A 19,134-nucleotide genomic window follows, 5' to 3' on the forward strand; every position below is an offset into this window, starting at 1 on the left:
TGTTTTTTGTTTTTTATTTGCAATCTTTCGCCCGGTATTTGTTTCTTTCACCTACCAGGTCTCATGCGAAGTTCACTCTAAAAAGCAACAGTTTTGATTGCAGTTGTTTTCCAGAAAGGCCACGCGGGTTTCAATTTAGCCTTTTAACAGGTTAGAACATCGCTCCATTGAAAATTACCCGGATGTTGGAGGGTAGGGAGTCAGCCGAGCACAAAGAAATAAATAAATAAAAACAAACTTTACACGTGATGTAATCGACCACGGTTATTTTAAAAGAAGTTAAAATGGCGACCAGAAAATGTTCCATTAGAATCATCACAAATTGATGTGTTTGAAATATGACGGAAATCCACTCAACTTGTAAGTGACCACCTTATGTTTTGTTTTTTCGTTTTGTTGTTAAAAACAAAAGAACCCAGGGAGTATTATTTATAGGACTGGTGAACTACCTGTTGTCCGAAACGAGTAAATCCTACCAGTTATGAAAATGTTTAACAATTTGGACGAGTAAGGATTCACTGAACGTCCATTCGGACTTTGTTGGTTGTTGCGTGGAATCACGCAAACACTTCGAGAAGTCGAAGATTCTATGTATCACATAGTCATTAAAATTGCTCTGTCTAGTATCTGAGGGAAGGACGAAGATTTAGAATCGTGAAAGGAAATACAGACACGTTTAATATCATCGAAAGATTTTCAGAGATTTTGTGAAGCAGGGCAAATGCGTAAAAACCTCTTCCGGTCAGTGCTATTTGTTGCCATCCCTTGAGACGTGTCCAAAATACTAAGAGAGATTTAGATTTGCGTTTCCGGCTAACGGCGAATAACAGGCTGTTCAGTAACATTTCTTGAAGATTATGTCAAAGGCGTAAAATTTCCTTCATAGTAGCTTGTCCTAGAATTGTTATGACTTGCTCAATATCTGTGCTAACAATCAAGAAATCAGCTGAAATGTAACGAGTTTTCATTGAGTTTTGACAAGCAGAGAATTTTAGGTTGACCCAATATTTTCCTTGTAAGGTGGAGCCAGAATGGACATATAGTAATCATATACATACAGATGCTGGAACATCAAGAAATTTGTTCGATGTGAGATTAACACCATTCCCAGGTTGAGTCCAATTTGATCAATTCAAAACATTGTATTTGCGCTGGTTAGTAGTAATAATGTTTCCACCAAATGGGCCTATATGTTCGAATAAGCCTGCTACAAAATAAGAGGAGCACATTCTCACATTCGGCGTCATACATTAGGTTCTTCTCAAGTCAAGTAATTAATATACCCTCTCATCAAACCCAACATTTTCTTTGTCACTGACAAGGCGCGAAGCAATCGATGGTGATAGCCACCGCTGACAAGAATTATGATGTACTTATCTGAATATTTCTAAAAGAAGGGGGAAGGGGATGCGATCGACCGTCCACTATCTATCGATAAGGTTTTTAATGTGTAAAACACATTTGTTTTCTTGTTTTAAGTATACGTTTCTATGTGACCGCACGGCGTGCACCAATGGGGAGCTCTCTTTTGCAATCTACTTTTCTTAGTTTGATACTGGCAATTACATTTTTACATGGAGACGGGCATGGAAAAGGTAGGTTTGCATTTAACGTAAGGAACACCCAAAACATGTAATGTTTTACCAAAAAAAGGTGTCAACGAAAGGGTGTTAGGAAAAAGAAGACTTGGATCGGATTGAAAGCACAAAATTTGAGTGTTTTTGTCACTTGCGTTCAATTGTTTGAATGGAAACTTTGCCGCGACATTTGGGGACGTTTAAGAAACATTAAAACCAAGGAAATTTAAAGATGCAAGGAATCTGTGATATATTGCGGTCCCAAACCAGCTACGGAATCGCATTCCTAGATACATCTCACTAAACACGAATTCCAAACATTATGAGTTTGCTGAATAAAATGCCTCTGCCTGCTTCAGTGAGGACTAACCTTAAGAGCACTATTGACCATGATTGCGAAGCCCAAACAACGAAATCATGAACTCTAAACAACGACCTTTCTATCTTCTCGTGTTTCATACGTAATTCCTTTTCTTAGACTCGTTTTATTACGACGCAAGCACATTTAAACGGAGCAGCCTTTTGATAAGGCAATAGACACAAATGAACAACAATTAAATGCAAATGGCAATGTTGCTTATGTTTATGCTTGTCCCTATGATCGAGTCAAAAGCAGATTCAGGGTTACAAACGAATGCTAAAGAGTAACCTGATCATAACATTAGACTTGTTCTTCCATTTAACTTATGTCTCCGACTTTAAATCTGATTTTTTCATGCTGGCTGTAAGAGACCTGCATATGCACAAGGGAACGATCGGGCGTTTACTAAACTGTTGTTCGAGGTCAGAAAGAACTGTGGAGTATGCTGGTATCAGCTGATGGAAGACATGACCGCAAGAACCCATGACCGTGCGCAAGCGCACTTCATAGGGAATTCAAGCACGCGACGTTTTTGCGCCGCGGACGGTAACCAGAAATGGACATTTCACATGCCAGGACGGTAATGCCTCCTATATTTTTAACTTAATCATCTCCAATGGAGAAAAGATACTTAGCAACATAAAGGTGCTAGTGACAAGACAAGTAAAAACAGAAAACAGCTCACTTCGGGTTGCCTTCCGCGGCTCAAAAACGTCGCGTGCTTAAACTCCCTAATTTCACTGAGACCCCCTGTTGCTCGATGTTCGCCTGCTCCTACTGCTGGGCGACTCCCATCACGAATCATACTTTACTTTTTCCAAGCAAAACTTGGAGTAAAATAAATGATATATGGTAGAATTTCTTCCTGATCAAATCGCCATAATGAGTGCTTATGTTACCAATTGTTAAGCCTTCTATCCATTTTATTGCTCTGTAGGTGCTGCCAAACGTCAGCTCTACTTCGGTTCGTCAGACGTTCTGCTTCCAGAATCCAACAGTGATATCCCTTCACCCATTGTTTTACCCTCTGGGATGGTACCCGTCGCTGGAGCAATCCCCCCAGCCTGGGCCATTGCTCCTTCTCCTCTAATAGGCCCTGCACCAGCCATACGGCCAGCAAATGCTATAAAGGAGAAAAACAGAGCTACACCGATGGAAGGAGGTTCCCTGAAATCATGAAATTATTCTTTTCATTTTTTCAGTGGCGGATAGATGAGCTTTACATTTTTGTTGACTTATAGCGAATCTCGGAGGGTTCACAATTTAAGTGGACTTTTAGATCTATGACAGCGAAGGCGAGGGAAATCCTGGTGCAAAATAATGACTCCTGACGTGCATTTTAAAGTTCTGCGCATTTTATTCCTGCTCTGTGAAAATCTGCAACAAGAAATAGCCAGATCCCAATTTTTTTGGAAAACGTGGGATAGCGTTAGATCTTATCCACCGAAACCTTACGCGACATTTCATTACATTTTACACAATATACATTTCCAACTCATAACGGTATGAGGAAAAATGGGAAAAAAGCAAATTTGACGAATAAATGATTGATGAGTTGTACACGTTTTCTATCCATTTTTGTGCATATGAAATAGAATTTGGCTTGCAAACATAGAAAAAAAATGAACACAAAAATTGCAGCCTACTTAAGTAAGTATTTGCACGCCTTGAGTGCCTATCTTTGTTTACGGACAGGCTAAGTTGTGTTAGCTACCTATTAGCCATTAAAAACTCATCACGCTCTTGCCACAAGTTACTTTCGATAGGTAGCCGTTTCAATTTTTAAGAAAAAGGCCATGTTGATCTGGCTAATATAAATCTTTAAAATGTATTCCAACCCGTATGGCTATAAACGCAATTACATTTATATTTGTTTACTTCGTCAGGTAAGACGAAAAGATTCCAGCTCCCGTTTTTTTCGGATCCCAGCCCTTCATCATGGAATGATGAATTGACTCAGGAGAACACGTTTTCTCCAAACCAGTTTCCAGCAGGGGAAAATGCGGTTGGTTTTAATCCAAACCAAATGACCTCATTACAGAGTGTGCCAATCGTTCCGAATGAGATTTATGAAGACGAATCGCAACAACGTGATCAACTGCATCCTTCAAGTCTTGCATTTCAGTTTTTGCAAGGAATGTATAATTCTCACAACTCAAAGTCATTTGAAAATAAGGTGGATTACTTTGAACCAAACGATGGCGAGCAGGATGCACAGCCTTACTTAGATTCGACTTATGCGGACACAGGACCTTCAAGAGACGACATGAAGAAAATCCAGCCACTTTTGGATCACGAAAATGATATTGCGAATGCCATACTAATGGATTCATGGAAACAAGGTACATAAAGTTTAATTATACGTTGGTGCACTGGAGTCAGTTTAGAATTCCACAATTTTAAATTTTACAATTGCAGAAATGTTCCTTAATTTTGACAACGATTTCAATCTACCAAATTAACTTCCCTTCTATTTGTGCCAAAGACAAATAAAGCTCTTTTACTTTTTGTTGCACTGAGGTCAACATTTGTAACAGAAACAGCAATTTCTCTCGTTGCAAAGTACTTATGGTTTAGCAAAGCAGCAGGCCGAGTGGTTTATATACCTGAGTTTCAAATTCAAGAAGTTTCTGAAGTTATTTCTTGGAAATCCTCGGTTCAACTTCTCTGCTACGCTTCCAGACAGCCAACTGAACGGCCTTCAGCCAGCTGGGACTCCATACGACTTGTTGTGTTGAATCTGTGGTCCTTAAAAGTCCCCTGAAGGAGCGGTCAATTAAGTAATATTTACCTTGCATAATTCTCAATGATCTTAGAAGGTCACAGGACTGAGGTTTTGATCTCATAACCTAATGTGATTAACAATACAGCTGAGCTTGAGGTCAAATGTTCTTTGTTGAAAAGATATACAAAGAGAGTTACGAGTTAAACACTTAACATTCACGTGTCTCAGTGGCTCAGACCATGCGTCTAAACTTGCAAAGGCTTTTCTCGCGAAGAATCGTCATTTTCGCTAATCAATTTCAAATGTCAGTCTAACGTTTGCTGTAAACGCGATGGTAAGTCACTCTATTGTCTTCTAAATAGCGATGTAAAAAACTCGGATAATTAAAAAAAAGGGGACTAGCTGTTTTATCACAATTACCTGTAATCTCGCAATCTGATTGGCTAGTTTGCCGTTGTCCATAAGACTCTAGACAACGCTGCTCGCGTCAATTTGTCACGCAAGGTAATAGCGAATCAGGAACGCTCATTTTGGGAAATAAACCAATCATATTGCGAGAACGTTTTTGCCAACGCTTGCTCTTTCTTCGTGTCATGAATTTGGTCACGCTCTGAAATAAACCCTTTGTTTGGCGTTGAAACAAAAATCGAAAGTGGCTCAGCGTTGTCTGTACTCTTATCGACAATGATATTCCTCATCACAGTGGTCAAAATTTGTTCCGACTCGTGAGTCCACAACATTTTGACCACTGTGATGACAAATATCGTTGACGATAAGAATACAGATAAGGGTGAACCACTTTCGATTTGTTAATTCGCCCCTGATCATAGGCCCGCAACGAGTGCAACAACCTCACATAAGTTGTTCTTAACTATTGATTGTAAGACTTTTAATAGGGAAAGGGTCCAGAGAAACTAAATGTTGCTCTAAAACGTAATTCTTATCGGGTTGTATTGATTAACCTACGTTACTTACAGACAATGCGCTCACGTCATCGAGACAAGCTTTATCAGAAGGTCTGACAACTTCCCACCAACTGGCAAAAGTATCGTGGAACAACAGAGTACCTGTCATGAAAAAACCAATCCAACAACCTACAATCAACGATGATATGAACGACGGAGAGGACGACGTTCCAATGGGGCACGGAACAAATCATACATTGACGCATGCGCAAGAATTACCCTTACTAAACAACGAACCAGAAAAGCGTCCACAGGAAGATGAAACCAAAAACGGGGAATTAGTTTTGAATCAGACAAGTCCAATGGACCAAGTGAAAGTACCACAGCCATTTCCTGATAAAACAAACCTTACAACAAATGGAAAAGACAATGCATCGTCATTTGTTGAAGTTATAAAAGTTTTATCCCCGCTAAATACATCTTTGCATCCAGTGAATCCGCCGGAAAAGCAGCACCAAAAGCTCGCGACGTTATCATCCAATGAAAAAATCATCTCTTTAAGAAATGACTGGAAAAATAGAAATGTCAGTAGGAATAGTTCGAGTAAGGAGTGGTTTACAAATGCCAAGTTGTCAATGTCGAATAGTTCCTTGGAAAAGACTCGGCTGTCAAAGAAACCCCTCACCGCAGCAGAATATCTGCAAAGTCTGTACCCACAGTTATCAGTGTTCAAAGCACCGCTTGCAAAATTCGTGCGGGGCAATGCATCTTTGCGATCGTTGCTGGCTTCAGCGCTGTCCAATGGCAACTTCAATAAAACCACTCACTTGGCTCAAAAGGTTGATATCAAAGATGCGCTCAGAAATATGAGAAACATAAAACTTGGTTCGGATGTAGCTGACAGGCTATTGATGACTTCTTTGCAAAGAGCACATTCAATGCTTAGTGGGAGGTCAGCAATAAAGCAATATCACAACACACCTAGGTACATCAAATCGTCAAAAATGTTGGTATCAAGGTTGAAAAAGGCCAGAAAAGAAGCCCCAGGTTATCGATATTTAACAGAATCTGGAGCGAAACTTCTTCCAGGGCATATTTTCTCGCCCCTTGGAAGTCCATTTGGTGACACGTCCGAGCCATCTTCCACACCGCCTGCAGAGACAAGCACTTCGACCGCTGCCAACAACCCTACAGCCAATCAGCAGACAAGTTTCCCACTCATTGTACCAACCCAGGCAGGGCAGATACAGGCACAAACACAACGACAGGCCGATAAAGAACCCTCCACATCAGGCGCTATCGCTCCTACTCAATCTGGAATGATACCAACAGTTGCCAATGCGTCAGAGCAAAGTAAAGGACTTTCATCATCGACGATTAGCGGCAAGAAACCAACCATTTCATCAGAGGCATTTATCACACCCACCAGGCCAACTAAATTAGCTTTCACTAAACCAAGTCATGTTCCAACTCAGTCTGGGTTTATCCCGGACTTACCTTTGGCAAAAAACACCACTTTTCCAACACAAGCCCCGTTGGTTCCGACACAGATTGGATTTATTCCATCTGGGAAACAAAAGGGTAAAATATTGACAGGCATTCCTGAAAACAACTCCGAAAGAAAAGATTTTAAGCCAGTGACCAGTAGACAAGAGTTAGTTTCTCACGGAGCAAGAAGGTCCAGTCGAGGTAAACAAGAAACTCAACGAACGCATCTTCGCAAGACACCAAGAAGGAAGGGTAAGAAAAAAGACGTTTTTCCCCATTTTCTCCCAAAGAGTTTAAAGGCGTTGCCGCCAGCCCATTCTAGAGAAAGGAGACAGATGTTTCTTCCTGTGCCACTCATACAAAGCAACGAAAATCTCCCGCAGCTAGGCCAATCACTGCTTCCAGTACAGCAAATGGGCCAACAAGTTCTTCCAGATCTCTCACAGATGCAACAGTTGCAGGCCATGCAGCAGTTTCTACCCACTCAACAACTACAAGGACTTTTACCTCAACTCTTGCAGTCTCCTCAAACCATAGGCTCCATGTCACTTCTGGGACAGCAAGGTAAAATTCGTTGCCTAGGAGCTATGTTTACTTAATTGGTGAGATAACGGTTTCACATGCAGTTTTGAAGCTAAGGAATCACTGAAGAACTAGGGTGCAGTTCATCTCGATTACATTCTTTAAGTCAAATTTTAAGATCCGTGGTTCGTTGGGGGACAATTTTCTACCACTAACGTAGGACATTTTTGCTCCTTAAATTTGTTGGTTTCCTTCAGTTCTCCGTTTGGACTTTATGGTAATGATTTGCACCGTTCCGTTACCATTTGAATTTCTTTTCCACGATGTTACGGCAATCTACATAGAAAATTACGCATCAAAAGCTTTCCACCTAAAGTTGGGTAGCCTTTCGTACGGGTCTAGTTATTTGAAATCAGAACACCAATATAAGCTTTGCTATTCGTTTTCAGACTTACGCTCTCAACTTCCGCTACAACCAGCGCTCAACCAACCAGTCCCACAAACTCAGTTGACGCCTCAGCAGAGCCCAGGTCAAGGACTAACATTTGGCAATCCAACAGGGGACTTGAACCAACTAACTAACACCTTAGGTTTAACTCCGTACCAAAATGTGTTGTCACAGCAACAGACACTCAACACCAATCAAGCTCAATTCTCTCCCATAAATGTTAATGTTCCTATGGAAGCACCAAAGAAAATTCCAAGTTTTGTCACGGCGAGTCAAGTGTACAGAGACTTTGAAGATGTTAACCCAAGGTCTGACTTAGCAAACGATCTTGCGGGCGGGCCAGGTAAGTATCCTTAATTTGTTTTCGTGAACTGATTTGGCTACGTGAACTAGGCTTAGCTAGTACTGCGGTTAGCTTTTCAGCTGGAACTATGCAAGCAAAATTGTATAGTTTAAACTCTTGCCCTTTGACCAACAGTATTGACACAGAGAGAGAGAAAGAGAGAGGTGGAGGAGGGATCAAGATACTGACGTTTGACTATTCGGAATTTGCGCTATGCCTCTTTTCAAGGACTTTTGATCTTCTGTAAAACCGAATATCATTATTTATAGTATTAACTAAAAGAGTGTTTTAAAAAGAACCCTTGCTGTCATCTTCTTTCGTTGCAAAAGAACAAGCAAATCGAATTAAACGTGTCGTCCAGGCGAAAGTGCTTACACGGGTTGATTTTGGGGAGTCTCGTAGATACGATTTTTTGATTAATTCTCCTGTCTTGTTTCAGTGTCACGGGCAGATGTTCCCAGAAATCGGGATTTCACTCCTTATGATCAATTTCCTGACGAACCAAAATATGACAAGTTTGCTTACGAGACTGATAAGAAAATGTGGGGAATGGACAATGATAACTATGAGGATGAGGGAGAAGGCATTTTGAGATCGCCTCCGAGGAAGCGTAAGAAATATCATTTCGATGCAGGTTTGATTTTTACATTGATACATACATAATCGACCTCTCCCATAGGAGATCTCTCCCCTTTTCAGAGGCAATGAAACAAAATCAACGAAATAACAACAACTGTTAAGAATCCCATCTAGACGGAGGCAAATCAGTTGGCTACTTACAAGCTAGTGCAGCTGAGAAGTTGAACCAGGGACTACCAGGAATAACCTCAATGAGTGGCCAGAACGGGTCTTGAACCCACCACTGGGCCACACAGTCTTCATGTACTTAGATACATTGAGAAAACATATTATGGGAGATCTTATCGTCATCTTCCGGCAACCATCCAACCTTTTTTTTTATCTGTCTGAAAAACGCATCTCCTAAACACAACAATTTTGTTTAGAATGCGACGTATAAAGCCTTCCGTTGAATGGGATTTCAACCCACCACTACGAGCCCATCCCGAGGCGGGGCGCTCCGTCTCGCTTTGGAGAGTTTGCTCGTAAGCTAACCCATCACAGGGTCGTAACGAGGTATATTTTTTCGTAACTGACCCCATATTTTTACCCAAAAGTTTGATCCCTGACTCCAAAAATGACGAGAATCTTGATCCCTGAACCCGCAAAATTTGATCCCTGATTCTATGAAAAATACTGCTGATCCCGATCCCACGCGTTGTGATTCCAGATCCCAGGGCTGTGATCCATGATCCCGGCCCTTTTCAGGCCTTTGATCCCTGATCCCATATTCCTCGTTACGACCCTCCCATCACCTCGGCGATTCTTTGATTGCACCTGATGTCACGGCGGTCATATTGGTGGAAAGAACAATATCGAATGAATGAATGAAAACTTTATTTAAAAAACAGGGTAAAAATATCAGTATTATAATAACGGAAAAAGTACATAACACGTAAAACTTTCTATTTACTGGTTTACGTATTTGCCACGTTGGAGTCCGATACAGAGAACCATTTATTAATGCCTCTCTTGAAGATACCTAGACATTCTGTAGTGCGAAGTTCCTCTGGAAGATCATTCCATAGAGAAGCTCCGCTCTCACTGAAGCTACGTTTCAAGTAGTCAGTTCTTGGTTTCGGTTAATACTATTTTTTTCTTGTATCGCGAAGATCACGGGACAAAAAAAAAAGTCTTGACTCTATTATTATGGAAAATTTGAGCTACATTTTTCTATTGTGTTTTGGCACCAACAGGGGCCGTCTTATCACGTGAGTGCAATCAAAGAATTGTCATCTGAACTTAAGGCGCTTTCCATTTGACAGAACTGACCGGCCAGACCAGGCATTTGGAAGGTTTAACTGTAAAACGCCTTCAAATTAACACTCTTCGAGGATGATACACACTCCTCTGGAAGAAGACGAGGGGTTATCATGCAAGTGTTCCTTGAAATTGTTGGATTTTCTTTGCAAACCGACGAGTCTGGCCGGCCAGTTCTGACAAAAGGAAAGCGCCCTTAGTTTAATGGCCTGGCTCCCAATCCGAGTCACCACCGAAAAAAAGATAACCGTGGTGCGTCTTTCACTTAAGCAGTTGATGAAGATTCGAACAAGATTATTTGTTAGAAAAAATTGTACTTCTGAGCTATTTATTTTATCCTTGCTGCCGTTCACTTTTAGATGTGGATGACTATGATTCCAGTCCAAATGATCTGGATGTTGATCAATCCCTTACGAACTTAAGATACGGCACTGGCGGTAGAAGAAGACACATTCGCCCCAGGCCACATTACGTGCGGCATTGGGTGAATGAAAATGACCTGACAAGGGTCAATGGAAAGGAGATTATTGGGCACAACGAGTTGGGAGGAAATGAATTAGGAGATGATGAAGGACCTCACGCTGCAGGTAAATGATTGGTTCTTTCAAATACCCTCTGAACGATCATACCAGCTATTTGACAACCATAGAGAGGCCAGCTCACAGTATTTTCGAATGATCCGAGGTAAAATTGGGTTAGTTACTATGAATTTATACTCTATTACATGAAATTCCATTATCGATTTAACAAATTGATGTCAGTTTTTCACGAGTGTGTCCTCTTGATCATGAATTTCGTCATAACCTTTATCAAAGTAGTTGTGGATCCACGAGGCGATAGCAGACTACTTTGACAATGTTATGGCGAAATTCATTGTCAATAACAGGACAGAAGCATGAAAGACTGACATCAATTTGTTTTTTACAATAACAAAAAGGCAGTGGGGTCAAAATTAAGTCAAAACACGAGAAGATGCGACAAACTTGAATCTGACGCGAGCAATATTGCGTCATTATCGCATAAATTATAAATTCATGTGTCTGTCCGCTTATTGACAATAAAAATTAGCCAATGAGCGCTCGAGAATTTTGCATTCATTGTTAAATAAGTGATCGCTGCATGACAATGAAGGAAACGCGAGAAGGGTGCGGTGACCTAGTGGCGCGCTGGATTTCGCGTAGGGTGACCCGAATTCAGAGCCTGGCTGACTGGGTCTTCTTGCTGTGTTCCGAAGGGGCTATCCGTTTCTTGGGGATTAACCTAACTAAAGAACAGCATCACATCCCGAGGGAGTAGAAATATTTCTGGTCACCAAGAGTCATGGAATCTTGTAGTCACCTTATGCTACGAAAACCAGTAAAAGTGCCGGCAGAATGGGCTACGTGCATGGCCTAAATAGAAACTTGACGTTTTCCAAGTACAACACAACCAAGATGATTACTTTGAGCGAAAAAGACCTTTCTCCAACAGAAATAAACTTGACGATCTGTTAATCTTTTTGTCTTATGTGCATTTCCACTTGAATTTCTTATAGTTTTTACAGTTTAAAATGGTTTTCAAGAAATCCCGAGTGCAATGTTTTGTTAATTGCATCAATATCGAGGAGAATCGCATGTATTTTAATTGACTAAAATTTTGCGCCATAGCACCTTAACTGAATCACCCTGAATTGAATTGTTATGAACACTTAACTGCATTTTGGTTTAGTATTGCCATTTTCCTTCTATTGTTACTTCCATGTTTACTGTAGTCAGTTTAGGAACTATTTGTGAGGATGCGTTATTTTATGGAATCGAGCATTAGAGCTAAAACAGTGTTTTCACAGTGAGATCTAGAATTAATGAAGAAACTGTCTTTTCTCAGGCAATCTAAGAACAATTTCTCGGCAAAATAGGCGTTCCTAATAGAGAGAGATTACGAAAAGGCTCTGGAGTCGCCTTGTATTCGTGATCACCGTAACTGAATTGGCATTTTACTGAGACAAGATAGTATGCGATAAAAACAGATCATTGGTCTTAAATATCAGCTTGTTTTGCGCGGCTTTCTCTCTCTTTCACTTTAGGTGAATCAACCGAAAATGCAATAAAGGAAGATAACTTCGAAACAACACCAGAATATCATCATTCATCAAAGCATCATCGACCCAGTTTTGACGACGACACCACTGAGTCCGACCAACCAGAGAGGAGGCCTTCTCACGACGACGAAGAAGAAAATGACCAATCAGATGAACGGACCAAATCAAGCCAATCGGATTTAAGAGAATCCGACGAAACGGAACGAGGCTCAAAATCCGAGGATACTGAAACTCAAACAGAGGACAATCCACATGGTCACTGGACTGTTGACGACAAAAATGAGAAACACGAGGAACTTAAAGATGGTTTGGAGGGTTTGTATCGCTTTTGTAACTTACTTTACGAAACACTGAGTTGAGGTAATTATTGCCCTTCCGTTTGGCAAGGTTTGTTAAATTTCAAGTATTCTAGAATCATTCAAATTTCTTTTCTTAGAAACTACAACGGAGGAATCACCAGCTCCTTCCATCCCATTGTCAAAGCCAGGTAAACATCTAGAGTTAAATTTTGTTATTATTGTTTTCAGTTAATAAAGCGGTAACGATGTGTTAAAAGCCGGCCAAAATCTGAGGATTGTCGACGTAGTTATCTCTGACTTAAATCATTTTGAGTAGAACCTCGCTTAACAAATTCAAGGTCAACTAAGCTTTGTTTTAGCCTAGGAGCTGAAAGGCGAAAAATGGAATTTCTTACGTTCGAGTGATATGAGTTAGTCAGAAGTTGAATGATGTTCTGACGGCATGATGTAGAGGGCCAAGGATGCTTTTGAGATTAATCCAGGGTGGTATTTAGTGGTTTTTCGTAGCTGGTGTGGCACAATTCGTTCTAATTTAAGCTGGAGTAAGTTAGCTCAGTATGCGTTTTATTATATGGCTAGTGTTCCTGGCCGATATAACGCGCGCTGTGATTGGCTAAGAGCAGCTAAGCGCTAGGGCATTATTCTCCCTAATTCCCACGTGCGGATTATGGAGTATGCAAATCAGTTATTTCTTATTAAAAAATTATTATAAAAAACGTTCACTGGCTATATACAGTTAAAAACTTTCGAGCTTTCGGCTGTCAGGCTACAGCCTTCAATGGAAATGAATGGAAAAAAATGATGACAACTACAATATATACAAAAATAGGTGAGAAAAAGAATATAAAAGTTTTTCAGCTCGAAAGTTTTTAACTGTATATAGCCAGTGAACGTTTTTTATAATAATTTTTTAATATGTTTTACCCTGGCTACGGTTCTTCTATTTTTAAACAGTTATTTCTTCTTTACAACCGTTCTGTTAGCCATGCATATAATAAACAACCTGAGGACGGTGCCTACTATTGTTATTTGCAGACGTTCTGCGCATCTCGAGATGCTTATTAATACAGGGATATTTTTGCGCGGTTCAAAACTATGCGGAGAAAGCAGAACTTAGCAAGTGCTCTTGGTATCCAAAAAGAAAATTGGGGTAACCCTGCATTTTTTAGAGATAATTAAGCTTCAATTTGGAAAAGAACGCCACACATTGCTTTGTATTTTAAAGCTTTTACAAATATTGATTAATTATCTTCGAAAAATGCGTTGTTACCCACAATTTTCTTTTTGGATTTCAATACTTGTTAAGATCTACTTTTCCCGCATATTCAGTAAACCGCGCAAAAACATACCTTTGAATTGGTAGGCCCCGTCCTCAATAACCTTGACCGTTCGATTGTTACAGCAATATCTCAAACCTCGGCCTAGCTGTATTGACCTCCAGTCCCAGACTTAATTTTTGGAACTGTCGCTATCGGTCGGTCATTAAGTAGTTAGTATAGAATCCTAGCTTATGCCACGTTCAGCAGTGGAGGGACTGACACATCCATAATAAACTTTCTCACATTGACGTCTCGTTGCAGTGAAGTCGTGAAGTCAGAATTTGCTTAATGTTGCACGGGGAGCCAATGATTAGAGAAATGCCCCCCCCCCCCCGACCCAATTTTTCTTGCTTACGCTTTTTGAACTTTTGCATTTTGCTAACGCGCTCCCACAGGCTCAAATAAAAGCCTTAGGATGAAAAGCAAAGGTGCTTCCCTAGAATGTAATTAAAAATAACATTCCTGTTTTAAATCAGCAGCGTCTTTGCCAAATGAGGATAAACTTAAAGAAGAAATATTTAAGAAACTATGTAAGTAGGTTGCTCTTTTTAATTTCCAAAACCGGCATATATCGCAATTTTTATGTAGAGGCTAGCTGAATTTTGTACCAGGTCCAAACAACAAGAATATCTAGATACCACTGGATAGACGTACAAGTAGAAGCGAGAAAAAAAGAAAGATTTCGGTCAGAATTTATCATGTAGAACGTCCATTTCATGTTGTAAGATCAATAAATTTAATTTTCTGAATTTTCATTCATCTTCTTGCTCAAAAGGATGTACGCCAACCATGCCCCTGGCAGTATCAATACTTCTCTAAATTTTCAAAAGATTCTGATAAACTTTACAGGTACACAAGCTTGGTACTGAATAAATAAATCTGCAAGACAAAGGCTTTTCTGACACCCTTGGAGAGTCCGTTACCTGCAGCTATATAGGAATTCCTGAATCGCTAAATGAATTTATAGCCATTACCGCATCAGCATGTAGGCATTTACATTGTATATATATATTATATTTTATTAACTTATTTATTTATTTACTTATTTATTTTACTTTACTTTTTTTGAAACTTCTCGTATGCGTATTTACTGTTTTAGAAGTATACTGATTAAAAACTATACTCGGAAAGCTCTTATGCTAGTCAGGCTCATGGGTCTGATGTTCCCTTTTTAATTTACCTCTTTTAGCTCGGACCGCAGTCATGCATCTTACCTTCGATCAAAAAACAGTGAAACCTGGTAGAAAAATTGTAAGCGACGAATCAGGCAACAAAAATGACGCTGACCTTGTTAACGGAGCTGAAATTTCTAACCGGACCATGGGTATTGTATATTTGTCTTTCATGGTTATTCTTAACTATAGTAACAAAGCATTGGTTCTTTTTTTCTGGGTACCTTTTCTCAAAAAGGAACAAATAAGGCAATGTAATGAATGTTCAGTCTTGACAGCTCAGTTTAGCCAACGCGTCATCCACCCATAAGATTTTAGTTTACAGTTTAACTTTTCCAAGGGTCGACGGTTTTATTGGGATACTTACTGATTACCACAAGACTACGTACCCCCGCTCTAGCAAAAGCTCAAAACCGGCCGTTTTGAAGTGAGGTCTTAGGTGATTCCTCAATTTTGGATTGCACATCTATTATTGAATTCGATTTGTGGCGTCATCGGCATGCCCATCGACAAAATTAAATGGCGGGGTTTTACGGACACTAATAATATCCGTGGTAAAATTCCTCTATTCTGATTGGCAGGGAGGTAAATCCCCAGCGAATCAAATCCGAGCCCTGGATGGCGCAATCTTTGCATGATGGCGTGATACGCGGGCGTTGCTTTAGCTTACTTACAATGAGTTGTCTCGAATTTTTTTCATTTTTCTCACCACACATTACAGTTAACTTGAAGTGGGTGGGGGGAAGGGAAGAAGAGAACTTCCGTGTCCGCCCGGCAAAATAATAATAACCGAGGTAAAAACAGTATTTTAAAATCATGAGTCCACAACCCTCTCCTACGTGTAAGAAAAATCCTGGATCTGCCCCTGTTCTCCCTCTGTGATCTAATTGTGTAAGTGAGACTGTCAGATTCGTGCTTTGCTTTCGTCCTTGCCGCTATTTTGGTGCCAATAGATCTCTCATTGGCTTCTCTTGTTAAGATCACCAACGTGGCGGTGATGACGTAACAAAGTTAATGTGTGTGCATCATAAAAGCTTTTTCGTAACATGGCTGCAAGACAAGTATTTAGAGAAGAAATGTCTGATTGTTCCCAGGTTCTTGTGGACGTGTCGCTGTGCTAAGGCTAGGCGAAGTCATGTACAAAGCGGAGCATTTTTCTAGAAAACCAACTAAAGCAGCTTCCATCGCCATGTGGGTCAAGTCAAGCAGGCCTGGCCTTGTTCGCTGGTTTGATGTTGGTGATCATAAAAAGCGATCGTCCCGCACGAAACACATCAACGGAAAGTTAGTGAAAATACCGAAGAACCAATGGATTCATTTAGCAGGGACATTTGATTCAAGAGATGGTATTGCACGGGTTTACGTGAATGGTAAACTCATCTCTGAGAGAGTTGGAAAGAAAAATCAAGGTTTACCAGACGATTTCACGGCTACTGGCATTGGCAAGAAATTTGGTGACAAGTTCATCTCATTCTTAGATGAAGTATTCATGTTTGATCGCGTCTTAGCTCCTGCAGAAGTTCGAATGCTTTACAAAAAATGCGAGTTTAACAGAATGGTCTTGCACTTTGGATTCCAGAACGTGAACACCACAACTCATCAACTTATGGATCAATCAGGTCTCGACAACAATGCAACTTTAGAAGCAGGTAAATAATTCATGACATGGGTTCTTAGCTAGCTGTCGATTGGAGGACAACATGCTGCAGTAGCAAGGACAATAAAAGAAAACAAACTTAATCATAGCCGAACTTGTACTCCGATCTTGAAGGCCCAATTTACCTATTTCGTTCCCAGGGTCTCTCTTATTCCAGGGTACACGATAAACAGAGATTATGGGAACGAGACTAAGTGCAAGATTAATGAACCCAGGCAACAGGACATACATTAATTTTCAGTTTATACAGTCATCCCTAAAATAAAAATTGCAAACCTAAAAATAAAACTAGGAAAGGCCTTCTTGTACTGAATCCGAATTTGAATATAAAATTTTCTAAACACTTTTCGCCGAGAAATAGAGTTCTCGGGTTTTTTAAATTAGGACAAACCAACTCACCCTGAATGGAGCGAAACATGATGAAAAAACAACAATTTATCGGCTCACGCCCCGCAGTGTGAAATACGAACAAACGGAAACTGCCTTGACGAATTTTGTTAAGAGACTCGAGTGAAAAACTGAGTAAGATGAATATGTTTTCAAAATAAAAGCTCCAGAGTAGTTTCAATCAAAATTCAAAAGATTTTTCTTAAATATCAGTCCACATTCTTATCTTCACAGATAAAGCAAAAACAGCCGTACTTTGCTCGCATGTGTTAACCCGTGATCAGCAGCGGCATGATTGATTGACCGCTTTTCTCAGCGTTCGTTTTTGAAAGTAAGCACTTACTACCTAGTTCCTCAGGGACGGATCAAGGGGGAGGGTAATCTCGTACCCAGAGCTCACATTTCCGGTGACAAAGTGAGATCTGGGCACGAGATTAGGGGGAGGGTGCAGGGGGTGCGCTTCACCTCCCCCGAGAGGACTTGAGGCTTTCTAATAGAACTGGTATTCTGCCAAAAAAAAAAAAAGACGTCACGAGTCAGTTACGCAATTCCTTAGTGGTGCACCCCCTCCTAAGAAAAATGCTGGATCCGCCCCTTTCCCCTAGTTTGTTCTAGAGCGTTGTCGATGCTTTGAACACAAAGTCGACTCGAAGGTCGACAAAACTAGCTATTTCCCGTGCGAAGGGTTTATTACTGTGCGTCATAGACTATCGTCCTACAAATAATCCTTTCTCTTTTTGTTCTTTCAGGAGCGCATATACTAAACAGCGGCTGTGACAAATGTGGTGCATGCTTGGACGCATCAAGTGAGAAAATGCCAGGCGTATTCCTAGACGGGAAAAAATTTCACCACAAGCCTAAGTCAGCGATATCAATATCATCGTGGATCAGCTTGAATCAAACCAAGGGTCGTCATTCCATCTTCCAAGCCGTAAGCGACAAAAACGACGAATGGCATGACATTTACAACTTGGACGTTGTGAATGGAAAACTGCATTGGAGACACAAAGGCGAAAACAATGACGTCATATTTGACGTAATAACTCAAGATGTCGTCATACCCGAGGGCCTTTGGAGTCACGTAACTGCTACTTATAACTCTGAGTCTGGTAATGCGAAATTATATGTAAATGGTATTTTGAAGGCCAGTTTGAGCAACATTCGCAAACCCAAGCTCAACGTCGCTTGGGGGCGAGTGTTAATAGCAGGACATTTACCAGACGCCCGGAATTTTGCGGGTCTTTTAGATGAATTTTTTATTTACAACTGGGAGCTCGACCCTTCCGAAGTTCGGTTTGTGTTGAAATACTGTGCAGATAAGCCGAAACTGGTCTCCTTTACGGTGCGAGTGCCACTTTTTAAACGGCAACGGGTGCAACAAGCACCTCATGCTTTAAAATACTTATAGTGTGGTTGCAAGTTTTAATTAACATCACCCGCCGTCCCGCTTTTTTGAAGAAAAACAAAAGCAACTTTCTGGGTCTCTCTGATCAAGTTTACGTAAAACTTACGAACGACAAGTTTTGAAGGGAACATGAACCCTACTTTCAGACAACTTTCAAGCAAAAGATCACTGTAAAGTAGCAATTAAAGTCGAGTCAATATTTCTTTGAAATGAGAAAATAACGACAAAGAATGAGCGTGGTTAAATCATTTGAATAAAGATGTTAAGTTTTCACAAGGATCATGCAAACGTTATTGGCAGTAAAGCAAGGGGTTACAGCATTTATTCCGAAGAGTAAAATACCGGTAATCGATCGAAAGAGGTAATTACTATTTAGCCAATTGATAAATAATGGTATAAATTGAAGTGACCGGAGTGCAATTTGGTCTGAAATCATACGTGTGATTGCACAATCGAAATCACAAGTATGATTTCAGACCAAAATTGCACGACATGAAGTTCAAGTACCACTTTATTACATCCATTTAGAAATCACAATAATTTAATTAATCACTAAAATCCAAGATTTTTG

At 40.3% G+C, this 19,134-nt stretch overlaps 1 protein-coding gene across 2 annotated transcripts; it reads left to right on the forward strand.

Moving 5' to 3' along the window:
* Positions 1-268: 268 nt before the first annotated feature.
* Positions 269-18,837, forward strand: LOC138043080 (uncharacterized). Of its 2 annotated transcripts, none has more exons than XM_068889194.1 (14): positions 269-360; positions 1,480-1,595; positions 2,876-3,100; positions 3,825-4,280; positions 5,641-7,620; positions 8,028-8,369; positions 8,809-9,003; positions 10,607-10,834; positions 12,310-12,639; positions 12,761-12,811; positions 14,419-14,472; positions 15,132-15,266; positions 16,209-16,763; positions 17,908-18,837. In XM_068889194.1, exons 1-14 carry the CDS (start codon positions 326-328, stop codon positions 18,564-18,566), a joined length of 5,361 nt encoding a protein of 1,786 aa, XP_068745295.1. In that variant the 5' UTR covers positions 269-325; the 3' UTR covers positions 18,567-18,837. The 2 variants fall into 2 exon arrangements, with proteins under 2 accessions (XP_068745295.1, XP_068745296.1); XM_068889195.1 differs by having other exon boundaries at positions 14,422-14,472; positions 17,908-18,717.
* Positions 18,838-19,134: the final 297 nt, after the last annotated feature.

This window comes from Montipora capricornis, chromosome 3 (genome assembly GCF_036669925.1).
Source record: "Montipora capricornis isolate CH-2021 chromosome 3, ASM3666992v2, whole genome shotgun sequence".
Lineage (NCBI taxonomy): Eukaryota > Metazoa > Cnidaria > Anthozoa > Scleractinia > Acroporidae > Montipora > Montipora capricornis.

Bases quoted from the DNA above. Each gene is read 5' to 3' on its own strand.
- LOC138043080 (XM_068889194.1), top strand. From the start codon at position 326: ATGTGTTTGAAATATGACGGAAATCCACTCAACTT. The intron at 3,101-3,824 runs GTTCCCTGAAAT...TTACTTCGTCAG, and splicing joins AGCTACACCGATGGAAGGAG to GTAAGACGAAAAGATTCCAG. The intron at 16,764-17,907 runs GTAAATAATTCA...TTGTTCTTTCAG, and splicing joins CAATGCAACTTTAGAAGCAG to GAGCGCATATACTAAACAGC.